This window comes from Diadema antillarum, unplaced genomic scaffold, assembly GCF_040938485.1.
Source record: "Diadema antillarum isolate AM-2024a unplaced genomic scaffold, OU_Dant_1.0 scf00000109, whole genome shotgun sequence".
Lineage (NCBI taxonomy): Eukaryota > Metazoa > Echinodermata > Echinoidea > Diadematoida > Diadematidae > Diadema > Diadema antillarum.
Window position 1 is genome coordinate 1,725,703 of NW_027270998.1, and position 15,399 is coordinate 1,741,101.

The 15,399-nt window shown below is 40.0% G+C and overlaps 1 protein-coding gene across 1 annotated transcript; it reads left to right on the forward strand.

Annotated features, from left to right (window-relative positions):
• Nucleotides 1–357: 357 nt before the first annotated feature.
• Nucleotides 358–14,311, forward strand: LOC139719366 (codanin-1-like). The gene is made up of 15 exons (XM_071630781.1): nt 358–468; nt 917–1,014; nt 1,834–1,941; nt 3,524–3,575; nt 4,168–4,230; nt 4,846–4,989; nt 5,442–5,608; nt 6,743–6,836; nt 7,264–7,411; nt 9,042–9,169; nt 9,910–10,184; nt 11,247–11,389; nt 11,958–12,115; nt 12,701–12,799; nt 13,637–14,311. The coding sequence occupies exons 1-15, from the start codon at nt 358–360 to the stop codon at nt 14,309–14,311; spliced, it is 2,463 nt and encodes an 820-aa protein (XP_071486882.1).
• The last annotated feature ends 1,088 nt before the right edge of the window (nt 14,312–15,399 follow it).

Consider the following 15,399-nt stretch of genomic DNA (forward strand, 5'->3'; position numbering starts at 1 on the left):
CTCTGTACACCCTTTCATTAGGCAAAACTCCTTTCATAACCTTTTGGATGTCAGTACACCTTGACACCCTTTTATTGTACAAAATTTGATTTTCACAGTATTGAATCTTCAGTAGAAGAGTTGGACTTCTGATGAATGAGATGAGGAATTATTCTGCTGTCAAGGTTCTGAGGTCTCAGAGTACTCCAGCTATGAAAGATTAAAATTTAGCCTTTTACTATGACAGAAAATGATTTTTGATTTTCTCTTAGACCAGTTTGTGAAGTTTATCTTATGAAAAACTTGTGGATTATATCTCACATTTGTTAGATTCTCCATGATACCATACAAATGTGGGCAAACTATCATCGTGGATTAATGGTTGTTGCAATCTTTGCATTCATTCTGTCAAACAGGGAGCTGGTGAGGCAGATGGACGTCACAAACTTCACCCACTTCGCCAGGCTCTTTCAGTCTCAGCTCGTGAAGGTTAGCATGTGGAGATGCTAGAATTGTTTGTTGTGTAGTTGTTGTTGTTGTTGTTGTTGTTGTTGTCGTCGTCATCATAGCTGCTGCTGCTGCTGCAGCTGTTGTTGTTGTGTATCCACCTTGTACAGTACATTGAAGGATGATATTTACTTATTAGTGGTGATATGAAATGTGAATTCTGTGATGGTTTATCCAAATTGCAATTTAAAATAGAATTGTGGTGAAAAAAAAAGAAACATACCAGCCAACAATTAAATCCACCATGCATGCTCTTCATTTATAAAGAAATTATGCTTGAGAACCATAATTTGGGATTATGACATAATGTATGGAAATCTACCAGTAAAAAGTACTGTTGCCAAGATCTCAGATGGAGGGATGCTTGCTGCGACTTAAGTGGAGAAGGTGAGTTCCAATGATAACAAGATCTGCTCTACCTCTGTAACAGATGTGTCAAGGGGACAGTTCAGTGATTGACAGTGGAGACTCACAGGAACTGAGCTTCATCCAGCATTTGAAAAGGACAAATCCGGGCAAGTTCAAGAGGTAAGTGGGTCATCCAAGAATGCTCACAGTACAAACCTGATAGAATTACATCACAAAACTTCATTAAGCAGCAGTAGGTGGTATTCTTATATAAGATAATTCAATATTCTCTGCAAGTGAGCAAACTGTTTGCTTGCAAAGTTAGAGAAAGCACAGATTTCATGACCAAAAAAAAAAAAATGATATTGTATAATTGATATGTTCAAGCTGCAGATGTATTGCAGCACTTCAAGAATATTTTCTTCATGTGTTACATGAACCAAGTAACCGTAACTGACAAAAGAATGGTTTGTGATTGTGTCAACAGACTCTTGTCTATTGTAGTTGATAATATCAGTGTTGTATGGCTTGAAACCTAAGTAAGTCAAAAACTTGTGAAGGTAAACAGTCCCCAAAGCAGCCTATTTCCATGCTAGTCATTAAAGATAGCAATAAGTTTTTGCAAGTCACAGATAATTGTTTAATCTCATATTAAAAAGGTAAAGCAAGATTGGCTGTGATAAAAATGTGTACATATTTATATGCAAATATCATAAAACCAACAGTGGCAGTGTTAAAAGCATAGTATCGGCATGTGTTTTTCTTCAATTTGTCACTTGAAAATAATGTTGTTTGTCTGATTCCCTCTAAAAATAATAGAGATGTGCTGTTCAACGTTATTATGCTGAAATTTATTACAGTAGGTGACCTGACCTGACCTGGTGTAAATGTTTTGTTGCATTGCTGAAATCAAAATGTGTGCACAAATATGAAATGAGAAAAAAAAAACAACCTCAGTATAGTCGATTGATCAATCATTTAATTTGTATTCTTGTCCAGACTGGAAGACCGTTTCTCCACCCCAGCGTCACTGGGTGGTCCCTGTCCCCCTCCAGCATTCCACGGCTGCCAGGAATTCTTTCGGGATTTCATCGTTGCTGCTGACAGGTACATGTAGTAGCTTGTCTTTCAGTAATGCACATTTCAATTTTTTTTCCACGTCATACGAGAGGTAACTCATTAGCTGCGGTGACACGAAACCGTGCATACTTTTACTACCCGGTATTTTGCTTCACATTGTTTTGGCAGTATGACTGCAAACTCCTTGAGAAATTACCACAAAACTTCCCTATAAACTTCCTGCATATACTTTGGAAGTTGCTCTCTTCTCACATAACTACGCATCGTTTTGTGTGGTGTGAATGCACACAGCTGAAGCTTCAAGAAATTTGTCACATGAGTAGATCCATTTCCTGTTTTTTATGTGCATTGCACATTCTTTTGCTTGCTTTTGCACGTGTGTGTTTTTATGCCTCCGCCAACGAAGTGGCCGGAGGCATTATGTTTTCGGATCGTCCGTCTGTCCGTCCGTCCGTACGTACGTCCGTCCCGTTTTGTTTTTGTCGATATCTCAAGAACCGTGAGGTGGTTTTGCATCAAACTTGGTATGAGGGTATACCCTGGGGGGATGATACTTTGTTCGAATTTTAGGGTCACGGGGTCAAAGGTCAAAGGTCACAGGTTATTTTGTGAAAAAAAGATTGAAATTTCATGTTTTTCTCCATATCTCGCAAATGGTTCTAGGTATCTTCATGGAACTTAGTATATATGCATGTATCGATGGGCAGTGATTATCTAGGGAAGTTGGGGGTCATGGGTCAAAGGTCATGGGGTCAAAGGTCAACTCCTCAAAATATCACTACTTTCCTTATATTTATGCAATGCCTGAAGGATATTTTTTTTTTAACTTGATGTAGGCATGTATAACCCAATATATATTCTGTGGGAAGTTTCTTGCCAAAAGGTCAAAGGTCAAAAGGTCAAAGGTCAAGTGACAGTGCTAAATTGCACTTCTTCCTCCATATCTCAAAAGTAACTCAAGGTATTATCATGAAACTTACATATTTATGCATGTTCTACCTAACAGTGATTCTCTTTGGAACTGTGAGGTCAAAGGTCAAAGGCCAGGTTTAGATAATACTATTTTACCATTTGATACTAAAATTATACTTTTTCTCAATACCTTGAAAATTACTCAATGCATAAACTTATAAAAGGGTCAAAAGTCAAGTAAAAATCATCAGTTCCCCCAAATACCTGCACTCTGACGTTTTAATCATTCATCCAATTGAACCTAGTTCTAGGAAAGTGAACATTCAGCACATTTGTGGCAAACCTGTCATTTTAATATTTTGCCAATTGTGTGAAACTGTCATCACACATTGTCAAGACAATGTACTATAGACCTATTAGGAGAACCATGCATTATGGCGGAGGCATACACCAGTCGCCGTAGTGACATTTCTAATTATTTGATATTTTTTGTCCATTTGAGGCATGCATGTTATGACCCCAAAACTATGAGTTGTCACACATCACTGAAACTATATGTGATTTTGTCTGTGGTGTTACCATGTACTCAAACTTTTGGACATTATCGGGAAGTCTGGTTTGGTTAGATTTGGTTTGGTTGTGTTGGTTTTGATTTAGTAATACTCACATAGATATGTTTGTGTCATTTCTTGTTTAGTTTCACATTCAACCAGCACTTGATGGACAGTTTTGCTGCCAAGATCACTGAGGTATGTATATATGCACGTACACACAGAAACTTCTAGAGTCACACAAATTTGATGAACGATGCAATGAGCCATCAAAAAGGTAGACCCTATTCAAACTAATGAAACATTCACCCTGTTCCTCCCACACCATAGAGCTATCGCCAACTTCCTATATGGGCCTTTTCAAATCCTCAACTAAAAAACTAAAAATTTGAATACCATTGAGATGGAGAATATGTAGCTAATGATATATACAATTGCTGTTAACATGACTCTTTACACTTGGTATATTGTAGCAATAACATTTGGATAATTGACTATTGTAGATTTAAGTTGAAATAGTATAAAGAGCATGTTAACATTGTGTTAGAATTATGATGATGAGATTAATGGTAGTATATTAGGTAATGACTTGTGATAATGATAATGATGATGATGATTATGATGATGATGATGATTGAGTGATCTTGATGATAACAGCTGTCACCAGCATCATTTAGCTGCATGTGATGAATCAGACTAACTTGGCAAAATATGTAAACCTAAAGAAATAGGATTTTAACAATGCTGTTCATCAGTCCCATGGTTTTTTTTATGTCTTCCAATCTTACAGCTTAATGAGATACAGCTGGGAGTGAACGATCAGATGCAGACAACACCAGTCATCATTGATAATGTGAGTTTAGCAAAGACATAAATTATGCAACCAAACAACGAAGTTCTGCAGGTCTTTGCTGTGCAATTTTTCTGAGAAGAGAAATGAAACCTACACCCGTATTTTAATACTAGAAAAGGCCATACCTCTGTTCTGACATTTTATTTTTTCTGGAGCCTTTGATTTTGGAAATGATTTTGGAAATGTTACCTTTATGAGAGTAGTTGTCAAGTTTTATGTGTGCTACCTAGATGAACTTGGATTAATGGCATAAACTGACCCATGTCTAGGGATATTCTGTGATTTTAATGTGTTTGCAAAACATGAAATAGACTTCTCGTTGGAAGTGATAAACTCGCTAATGAAAGAGGCCCAATGCTGTTGAATGTACACATCATTAAGAAAAGCCTATGTAGATTGGAGCTGGAATGAAAAAAAAAAGAAATTGAAAAGAAAGCATGGAAGGGACAAGTTGTCAGTCATGTGGTGTCTGCTTTATGGTCTGTTACTTTGTTTGTGTAGGTGGACAGAGAAAATGATGTATGTTTTGTCGTGAAGCTGTGCTCATCAGAATATTCTTGGTTACTGTATGAGTTGTTTTCACTTCTGTTTCTTTGGTATTTGTCTGGACTTCAGGAGCAGCGTGAAAACTTCAGTTCTTGCCTGCTGGCCCTCCGTGTGCTGGCCAAATTCCTGGGATTCCTTTCCTTTGTGCCATACCAAGGTGGAGACAAACTACCAGACACTGTCAAAGACAACGTCCTCATCATGCGCAACAAAGTGAGTAGGAGCATTGAGATGTGAGAGCAAAAAGGACGTAATTTGTAGAGACAATGCCTCCTTTCATTATTCAATCTGCCTTCATTCTGCCTCATTTAATTTGCGGTATCAAGTTCTTCCAGTTGTAATATCCTATGGTACTACAAGATGATATCTGAGTATGTAAATTCATATATGCTTCTTGATGATTTTTTTTTGTCTTTTACTTCTAAGCCTCTACTCCATTTCTTTGTGCAAATACATGTACATTTTTATATCTATGTTTTCATTTGTTTATATAGTGATGTCATCATAAATATAGTCATGCATTCATATTGTCGTGTATTCATGTAGTTGTCCAGACATTTTTAGGCACGTATCTTGTCATATTCATGTGATCTTTTTCTTTCATAGAAAGCGAGTCTCCTCACTCTCTCTCCAATTGTTTCATCTCTGCTCTCTGTGTGTCCCAGACCCCACCGGGTGTGGATGTTGCCGGTTGCCTGGCAACGGCAGATGACCACCAGCGCCTGATCCTGACCCTGCCCTGGGTCGTGGAGTACCTGAGCATGATGGACACGCTGGCAGCCCAGATCCACCACTACCACCAGGCCCTCAGCCTCCTGGCCGACATCCACAAGTAAGAGCACACACAGGCAATGGGAAAGGATGTAATGGTAGGGGTGGGATGGGGGAGGGGAAGGATTTTATGAAGGGGGAGGATTTGGGATGGAGGGAATCAGTGTCTTTCTCACAGTACCATTAACTTCTTTGCTTGTGGGATCCACCAACTACCACCAGACCCTCAGCCTCCTGGCTGACATCCACAAGTGAGAGCACAGGGAAGCAACAGGAGATGGTGTAATGGTAGGGGTGTGGGGGAGGGGGAAGGGGGTTGGGTGGGGGAAGGATTTGGAATGAAGAGAATCAGCGTCTTTCACACAGTACCATTAACTTCTCTGCTCGTGGGATCCACCAACTACCACCAAGCCTTCAGCCTTGTTGCCGATATCCACAAGTGAGAGCGCACACAGGCAACAGGAGATGGTGTAATGGTAGGATTGGGGTGGACGAGGATTTGGGGAGGGGGCAGCAATTTGGGGAAGGGGGAGGATTTGGGATGCAGGGAGTCATTGTCTTTCACACATTATCATTAACTACTCTTTTTGTGGGATCCACCACTACCACCAGGCCTTCAGCCTCGTGGCCGATATCCACAAGTGAGAGCACACAAAGGACAGGAGAGGGCATAATGGTGAGGGTACGGTAGGGGAAGGATTTTGGGAAGGGTAAGGAATGAGGATTTGGGATAAAGGAAGTCAGTGTCCTCATGCATTAACATTAACTAGCATGCATCTTCTCGGGCATTTCCCAGTGTTTACATAAATCAGTTTGAAGGGCATGGAATGGATTTGAGTTCATTTGCTGGTTGGCTTGATTGTGGGAGTATGCAGCAAACTCTGATCTTGGTATTCAACAAAGGTGGACATGACATGGTCCCGGGAGATTTTGCAATGGCTGTGTTATCTGTCATGCTGGACCTCTATGCCAAACGTGTGGCAGACTTATCCATGATTGTGCTGTGCTCATCGTTGGTAGAATTGCCAATGCTCGTATGGACAGAATTATACATGGTTCTCCCTCAGAAGTTATGCTGTGCAGGGACCTGATGTACCAATACATGGCCTTTAAGTCATTTTATTCATGTCTATGCCGATATAATGTACGTTTGATATAATTTCAAGTTCATAATCGTCTTTTCTTTTCTTTCCAGGAGAATATCAGTCCAATGGTCTGAAGCCCTTGACAACCCTGTTGTCAACCACAACCTCGTCTTGATTCTTCTACTGCTTGGCTGGTTGTTTGAGGTGAGTGAGGAACGAAAATGACACCAAGATCCTTTTGACGTGGATTACCACAGTGTTGCTCATTTAACCATCTATGTATGGTTTATCGGGACATTGAGATGAAAGCACTTGATAGAGCATGTGTGGAAAAAATATTGAAATAATATGGGAGAAAGCTGAAATCAAATCTCTTGTGATGTCACTAGCTTTCTCACTTACTTTTGTTATCAAAGATGGTTGAGCTTATGATTATTGAGCACTGTGACTTTGATTTCCGTACAGTTCAGGAGAGATAACTTGTTTGAAAAACAGTGAAGCTAGGTCAGAAATACCAGACCTTGAGTAGAGATCTTTTAAAAAATGATAGAAGTATCTGTATCCTGTTTCGATATGAATGTGCGCAAGCAGCTCAACGCTGTCTTTACCTTCTTGTTTTCCATGTATCAAGAACCCTGCCCTCCCTGCTGATCTTCACCTGACGAGTAATCCCGTCCTGGAGAGGAGTCACCATGGCAACAAGCCGGGGTCGGATCAGTGTCTGGACCACCTCCCACTGGTGGACAGACACATTCTCTACACCTGCTGCCCCTTCCTGGGTGAGAGGTTGTTCACTCGGAACAAGCACTTGTGGTGTTGCTTGGCCTGTGAATAATTTTTGTGTATGATTCAGCATACCAATGGCAACATTTGCAAAGATGTCGTAACAGTTGACTATATGCTACTATAATCTTTTGTCTGTACTTAAACATTCACTTTTATTTTTGTTTTTGCTTTTAAACCTGTAGACATACAGAATTTCTGTATGCATATGTCATATGATATATAGCAAGCCATCCCCTTGTCTGTTGAAAAGAATGGATGATTTAGATCTCTTTGAAATGATTGACAGATAGTGTTTGATTTTTTCAAGTGGTTAATATCTCAGCCACTGACAGGTGCTATAGGTATCCAATAATCATTGTCCCCGCCGAACGAGTTCGAGCAGGGGACTATGAAACGGGCTCTGTACGTGTGTGTGTCCGTGCGTCCGTCCGTGCGTGCGTGCGTGCGTCCGTCCGTCCGTCCGTCCGTCCGTGTGTGCGTCCGTGTGTGATCAAAATGTTCAATTTGCTACTTCTCTGTCATTTATGAGCCAATTTTGATTCTGTTTGCTTTATATGATAGCACTACATGGGAGCTTTAAAACTTCTACACAGAATTTCAGTTGTGACCTTTGACCTTGACCTTTGACCTATATTGTACATTTTGCTACAAAATGCTACTCCTTCGCCATTTCTAACCCGATTTCGATTCCGTTTGCTTTATGTGATGGCACTAGGTGAGGGCTTCAAAACTTCTACACAGAATTTTGACCTTTGACTTCTTTGACCTTTGACCTTGATTTTTGACCTATATTGTACATTTTGCTACAAAATGCTACTCCTTCGCCATTTCTAACCCGATTTTGATTCTGTTTGCTTTATATGATGGCACTAGTTGAGGGCTTCAAAACTTCTACACAGAATTTTGACCTTTGACTTCTTTGACCTTTGACCTTGATTTTTGACCTATATTGTGCATTTTGCTACAAAATGCTACTCCTTCGCCATTTCTAACCCGATTTCGATTCCGTTTGCTTTATGGGATAGCACTAGGTGAGGGCTTCAAAACTTCTTCACAGAATTTTGACCTTTGTCTTCTTTGACCTTTGACCTTGATTTTTGACCTATATTGTACATTGGCTACAAAATGCTACTCCTTCGCCATTTCTAACCCAATTTCGATTCCATTTGCTTTATGTGATGGCACTAGGTGAGGGCTTCAAAACTTCTACACAGAATTTTGACCTTTGACTTCTTTGACCTTTGACCTTGATTTTTTACCTATATTGCACATTTTGTTACAAAATGCTACTTCCGGCGGGGACATATATTGCGCACCGCGTAATTTCTACTTTTCCTTGTTTCAATTCTTGAATCAACTCCCTGTAGCATTAAAAAAATGACACCCTTTGATGACACATTATGTTACAGCCATGGTGCAAGTGCTGATATATGTATACATGATATCTATGTGTGCCTGAAATATGACTATGCTGCATTACAAAGAGACTGGTGTATCCCTAGACCCCCCCATGATTTAACAAGTGAGGATTCTGCCTCTATGACAGGGATGAGTTCATCTGTCACCTAACTTTGACCCTTACGCTAAAGGTCAAAAGTTGTTTATTTAAATCTACCACTTCAGGTGACCTGAGGGGCCTGCTGTCCGAGGCCAATCTAGGCATGAGTAACCGGAGCACACAGGTCAAGAAGATCACACCAGTGGCCGTAGACTTGCCAAGCACACCGGTCATCAGTGAAAACCAAATACAGGTGAAGAAAACTTCCATGTGTATAGGATAATGGACAATGCCCTTTTGCAATGTGCATAACATTGCAAAACTGAGATGACTATAAGTGCAAGTTGGGCAGAACCACTTTGAAACAATAGAGATTAAAGAGTTCATGTAATTCAGATTCATTGCTATTTGAGTCTCCAGACATTTATGCACAATGGTGAACAAAACATGGGAAAGGCGAAAGTGTGTTGTAGTGTGACATACCGTATGCGCTGATGTAGAAGTGCTTTGTTAGTTTTTCCTGTCTGTCCTCTGCATAGTTTTTCAGGTTATATGAGATAGCAATCAATAAACTGGACCCTTCCATCAGCTGCATCAACAAATTCTACATTACAGTGTTCACTGGACTCTCGATATAACGAACACAGTTATAACAGAATTTTATTACAACAAAGTAAATGTTCAGGTCCCAAAAGTCATTATCTATGTATCTTTATATGCTTTTAATATTCGTTTTGGCTATAAAGAAGTTTTGATGCAATTACATTTCTATATGAAAGAAAACTGCCAGTCCTTTGGACTTCATTACAATGGGAGAGTCGCCAGTATGATATAATTATTTTATGCTAATCATTTATTCTCTAATACCATTGAACATAATGAGACAAAATATGGGTGTAATAGGTAAAGCACAACATATACATGGTGGGCTGGAGGTGGTTATTTCATCAGAGTGATCTAAGAAATGTTTCTTGATGCTTTATAATGTCCCAGGCTGAGCTGGAGCAGAATTTCTTTCACACGCACTCCACCTCCCTGAAGAAGAGTGTGGAGTTTGTCAGTGGGCGGGTAGCCTCCAACTGCATCAAGTTCATAGACGGCTCGCTAGTCTCCGCAGCCAGGCTGCGAGTGGTAAGAGAGCTTGGGGAAGTGTTGGCCTCCGGCAGCGGCAAGAAGAAAGAGGCTGGGTCCGTCTCGGCGAGGGCCGCGGAAGCTGGAGCGAAGTTGAGCCAGGAGACGCAAGCCCTGGCTAGAGAAGAGGCCAAGAGGTAAGCTCAAGCTTGGTGGTTTTATCTCCTCTCCTTAACAGAGATGACCTTTTTAATGTATTTTGTCTCCATCTTGTCTGTTTCTGAATATTGAAATTGGATGCAGCATTGTCCTTAAATCAATGAAGCACACTTTATTAGTTTATTTGCAATGTATGTCAAGCCAAGCGTACAGAAAAACTGTTTAGAAACCAAGAATATGCAAATGTGTGGTATGTTTTACATTGGTTGACGGCCAGTGGAAAGTGAAAAACAAGTTATGAAATAAGGAAGAAAAGGAAAGAGTGATGCTTCATGATTTATGCATGACAGCAGCTTTTAGAACTAACAATGTAAACACAGTTCAGATAATGTTGAATGATTTATGGGACAGAAATAGTGAAAGACGCGACAAAATTATAGCATATTAACAAAATATTATGCCACACAACATTACAGAACAAAAACAATATCAGCAACGGCATGTGCATTAATACTGTTTTAAAGAACCTGTAGAGAAAAAGTCTCACATTAGTGTATAGCCTGATACATGTGTCAAAAGAATCCTGTTACAAGAAACCTGTAAGACATACAAGACATTTCTAGTTGTACACAGAGGAAATCATCATCTTGATGCAGATTTTACATGGGAAAGATATTTTGGTAGCCTGTATAAACAGCAGTTGTCCCTCTGTACCATAAACATTACAATTTTCTGCAAAATGTTTACAATTTTTTTATGTACATTCTGCACAGTTTGATATAAGCACAGACATGAAAATGCAATATCAATGTGTTCTGTACTTTGCTTTAGAGCAGAAAGAATTGTTTTTGCTCCAGTAAGTGTGAAAAGTCAATCATGTGAAAAGTAAACTATACCCATCATGGCTGTACTCTACATAATGTAAGCTACTCATCATGGCTGCACTCTACAAAATGTAATTGGATCTCTTTGTATTATACTGACCCTCTGGAAATACAATATTTTCAGTGGATCCACATCTGACATATGTTCCAGACTTGTCCCAAGCAGACTGTAACAACTGCAATTGACTTTGGATTCAAACTCTCTACCTGTTGAAGGTTTGTGGAGAGGAAGTGCCGTCTGGCTCTTGAGGTGCTGCTGTCCTGCGATACATCGGAGTCCGTGCTTGAGACGGCGTCAGCCATCAGCTCTCGAATGGCGCTGGAGAGAACGGAGAAGTGGATCTCCACCCAGATTCCTGGTGAGATCGCTTAATAGTTTATCTGTCATCGTCCTTCTCAGAACAGATGGATAGAATTACAGACACTTTTCTCCTTCATGGACTGTTACCAGCATGCATGCATTTTCGTCATAGCATTAATCTCTTCATTGACTCAAGTGAGACAACTACATTTTACATCACAAAGCTCATCCTAAACATATATGAATAATTATAGTGCTTGAAAGAAAAAAAGTTTAGATGTTTATTAATTTGGGATTTTACATATTCCTCTGTAAACTTGTCTAACAACAAAGAGAAGGAAATCTGCATTTATAGAACAGTCTTAAGTTTCATCAAGAGTACTGTATGTTAATGCAGAGTAGGAATAGTTCCCCCAAAATCATGCCTTCAGACGTTTGACCTGTGAGGTGTGAAATACATGTAGGACATTAAAAACATGTGAAAATTGGTTTGATAAGCATTTTAGTAGACCTAAACATTTATGCAAATTATAGGAAAGATGATATAAAATAGTGCATCTTTAAAGCAACGTGGCCGTGTTTAATTTAGTCATTTTTCTCATTTTTGCTGTTTTCACTCAAACTAGGTGCCCTGCAGCAGGAGGTGAAGTCCCAGCTTCCAAAGTGTCTGAGAGCACAGACTAGTCTGCCTAAGAGAGAGGGCGTGGCCAAGAAGTTACCTAGGAAACCAGAGAGTCATGATAGAGCAGGCTTGTGTCCGTCAGCTGTCATCCAACACCTCAAGGTAACGAGGCAAATTCCACCTTTCTTTCTTTTTCTTCTTCTTTTCTCCCCTTTGAAGAGCTCCCAAATTTCAAATCCATACTTGGCTATAGGATTGATGAAGAGCAGAAATCACATTCCATTAATTTCATTTTATACTCAAGGTCATAAAGTTTATATTGTCCAAACCTAGTGGAGGTGCACCATTGCGTGTTGGCTTTGAAACATGTATGCTGAAGTACATTTTTTTATGTGTCCTATTTTGATTTACAACCCTGCAATTATTAGTGCTCTTAGAATGGTAGTGTGTACACTTCTTGGTTTTTTTTTTTGTCTTAATCTTTTTGTTATGACTACTTGAGATGCCAACAACAGCTTCCATCAAAAATATTTAATGCCTTTTAAGCAGTCAAAACTATCTACCTGTTCTTTGTTCAATTCTACTAAAATATTAGATTGATTCTGCTCTATATGCTAGCCTCATCATAGTAAGCAAAGTTCCTCTATAATGAAAGCCCTTCCGTTATTGTTATATTCTTGATTTGCAACTCTTTTAGATAATTTCCTCATTTGAGTAACTTCATTTCGTTTCCTTTTCAAAATGCAGGAATGTATCCTTGGAGTGCTAACAAGCTCTGATGCAATCTCTGTGGACAGCCTCCATGATACAGTCAGCCATGTTCAGTCCATGATCCAATCTCGTCAGGTATGTAGGAAACTTTCTTACTTTAAGCCTGGAGCCCTTCGCAGTAATGTCTAGTCTTCCACTCCAGGTTATTAGACTTCAGTAGTCTTAATCTGAGAAATAGATGGAGGCTGTTGAAGAACTTGACCAGAGAAAATATGCATTGGAAAATATTAGAATGTCATTGATGTGTACTATACTCAATATCTTGTCGATATTGCATATGGTTGTGCAGAATTATTGTAGATTTCCAGTTCAGTGGATGTACGCTTGATGAACCTTCATCAGCATTTTTCACTTCATTTCTGTCCGCAATGAATGAAAATAATACCAAGAAAAATGTCAGTGTCATTGCAGCTTCCTGCAAGCACATCGTATAAACTGACCACCATTTTTCAGTGCAGCTGTTGCTTTTCAGCATACTGTTAAGCAAGACATTTTCATGGCATGACATTTTTGCAAATTGGAGCCAACAGACTTTTCTTGGCATGAAACTTTCCACAATTGTCACTGGCATTCAATGCGTACAGTGTAGACAAGAACTTTTGCGTACATTTTAATTCTGCAAATTTTTGGCTCGCGAAATTCGCGAAATTAAAATGCACACGAACATTCCTGGTTTTACAATAGGTATTTTCTGCTTGTTAAGAGGATATTGTAAATAATTAAGTAAAATAATCTTAGATTGAATGCACCCCAGTGATTGAGGCAAATACAGATGGCTGGGCAGGAGACAGCCCTGCAGTTAGACTTCCCATTTTATATCATACCCAATTTATAATTTAGATTCCCAATCTTTATACTCCGTAGCTCTGCGTTGACAAATCAGTGTATCATTTTTGCTCCCTCCCACACCAGGACCTCACACCAGTGGCCTACCAGTCCATTCACCAGCTGACCGTTGAGCTGTGTGTGGCTCTGGCCACAAGGTACCCCCAATATCTCTCCGCCTCTAGCCCAGTCACCTTCCCGCGGAAGGATGCTCACGAAGAAGTCGAGGATGCTGGTGTGAATGTTGAAGACACACATGTGCACTTGCAAGGTTGTAGACAGAAGACAAGAGATCTACAGAAAGAGACTACACAATATCCTAATGGCTCGATTCAGTCACTATCTAACTCGGACGGTGATTTGATGGGCAATCAGTGCAATATATTCAGCCGGACTGGTGAATCGCTCAAGTCAACGTGGGACAGTTCTGATGCCAGGGGGCTGAGAGATCTACCAGGGGAGCAATGCAATAGTAATGTGGCACACAGTGCAGCTCAGGTTGAGAAAGGTGTGGGCACCAGTCTGCACAGTGAGAGAGAAGCAGTAGTGTGTGTGAATGGTGACCACATCACAGCTGCCGGTGTTACAGTGGGAGATTCAGCTGGAGCCGTAGATATGGCAACCACTCTGACACGCCTCACCCTGCTGGAGAGACTGGTGTCCATGTGGCAAGAAGAGTCCTCACCCAAGGTCCCCATAGAGGCTTTCATCAGTGGTAGAACAGCATGGATGATCTCCAGAAGCCAGGACCAAGTGGTATGATATTACCAAGTGATATGATGTTACCAAGGCAACAATTATGGACAGTCATATTATGATTCAGTTAACTGAGTAATCTAGTTTGCCATCATAAAAGAAGAGTTCAGCTCATTTATTTATCAGTCCATTCCTTCATTTGTGAATGAAGTTACTCGGTTTTTGTTTGATATGCATATATTTTTAAAGACAGATGGCTAGTACTACAAAGAATGTTGTTGTTCTGAAGGAAACTTTGCTTTAAAAAAAGAAAATAGCTTGGTAATTGTCTTGTCCTGATTTTTATCAAACTTGCTGCATCTTCACATATTCTTGTGATTGTTGAATGAGAGAGAGGGAGAAAAAGGATATATGTCTAATGTGCCAAACAACAAAAAGTGCATACTGCCAGTAGAGCCAAGTGTGTGTGTTTTTATGCTGACTTATCATAGAAATTACTATGGTTTAAACCACAGAGAAAAATATCACCAGTCAAAAGCTGTTGAAATGTTCATCACTTCATATTCAATTCAGACACCTGCTCAGGAGAGCTACTGTACGAGCTGAAATTTTCGCGTACAGATATTTTCGCGAATTGCTACTTGGAGGACATTTTCGCGTGTTGTTAATTTCGCGGTCGGAGGGTCTAACTGAACTTACTCATTCGCGCATTGTTATATTTCGCGTGTTGTTATTTTCGCGGTTCAAAGGCGATTTCGCGAGATTCGCGAAAATAAAACCACTGCGAAAGTTTCAGCTCGTACAGTATTCTGGATATTTTCAAAACGCTATAATGAAACTACTGACATACATCTTGATAAACAGACGGGTGAGAAACATTTTTTTTTCTTCTCTCGCTGACTCTCTTGTAGGCTTGCTGGAAGTCTATTGTTGAAATCACACTGCAACTGTGCGAGCACCATCTTGCCAGTGAGAGCATCGTCCAATCAGCCTTGAGTAAGTTTGTGATGTCATCGGACATCAATGAGGAGATTGCTAGAGTCATCCTGCCCCTTGTTACCTCTCGGAGTGTGGGTAAGTTTCTTCAGCCGTAAGAATTGCAGATGTAATGACTAACACAATAGCGGACCAGGGCCTTGTTTCATGAAGGTATT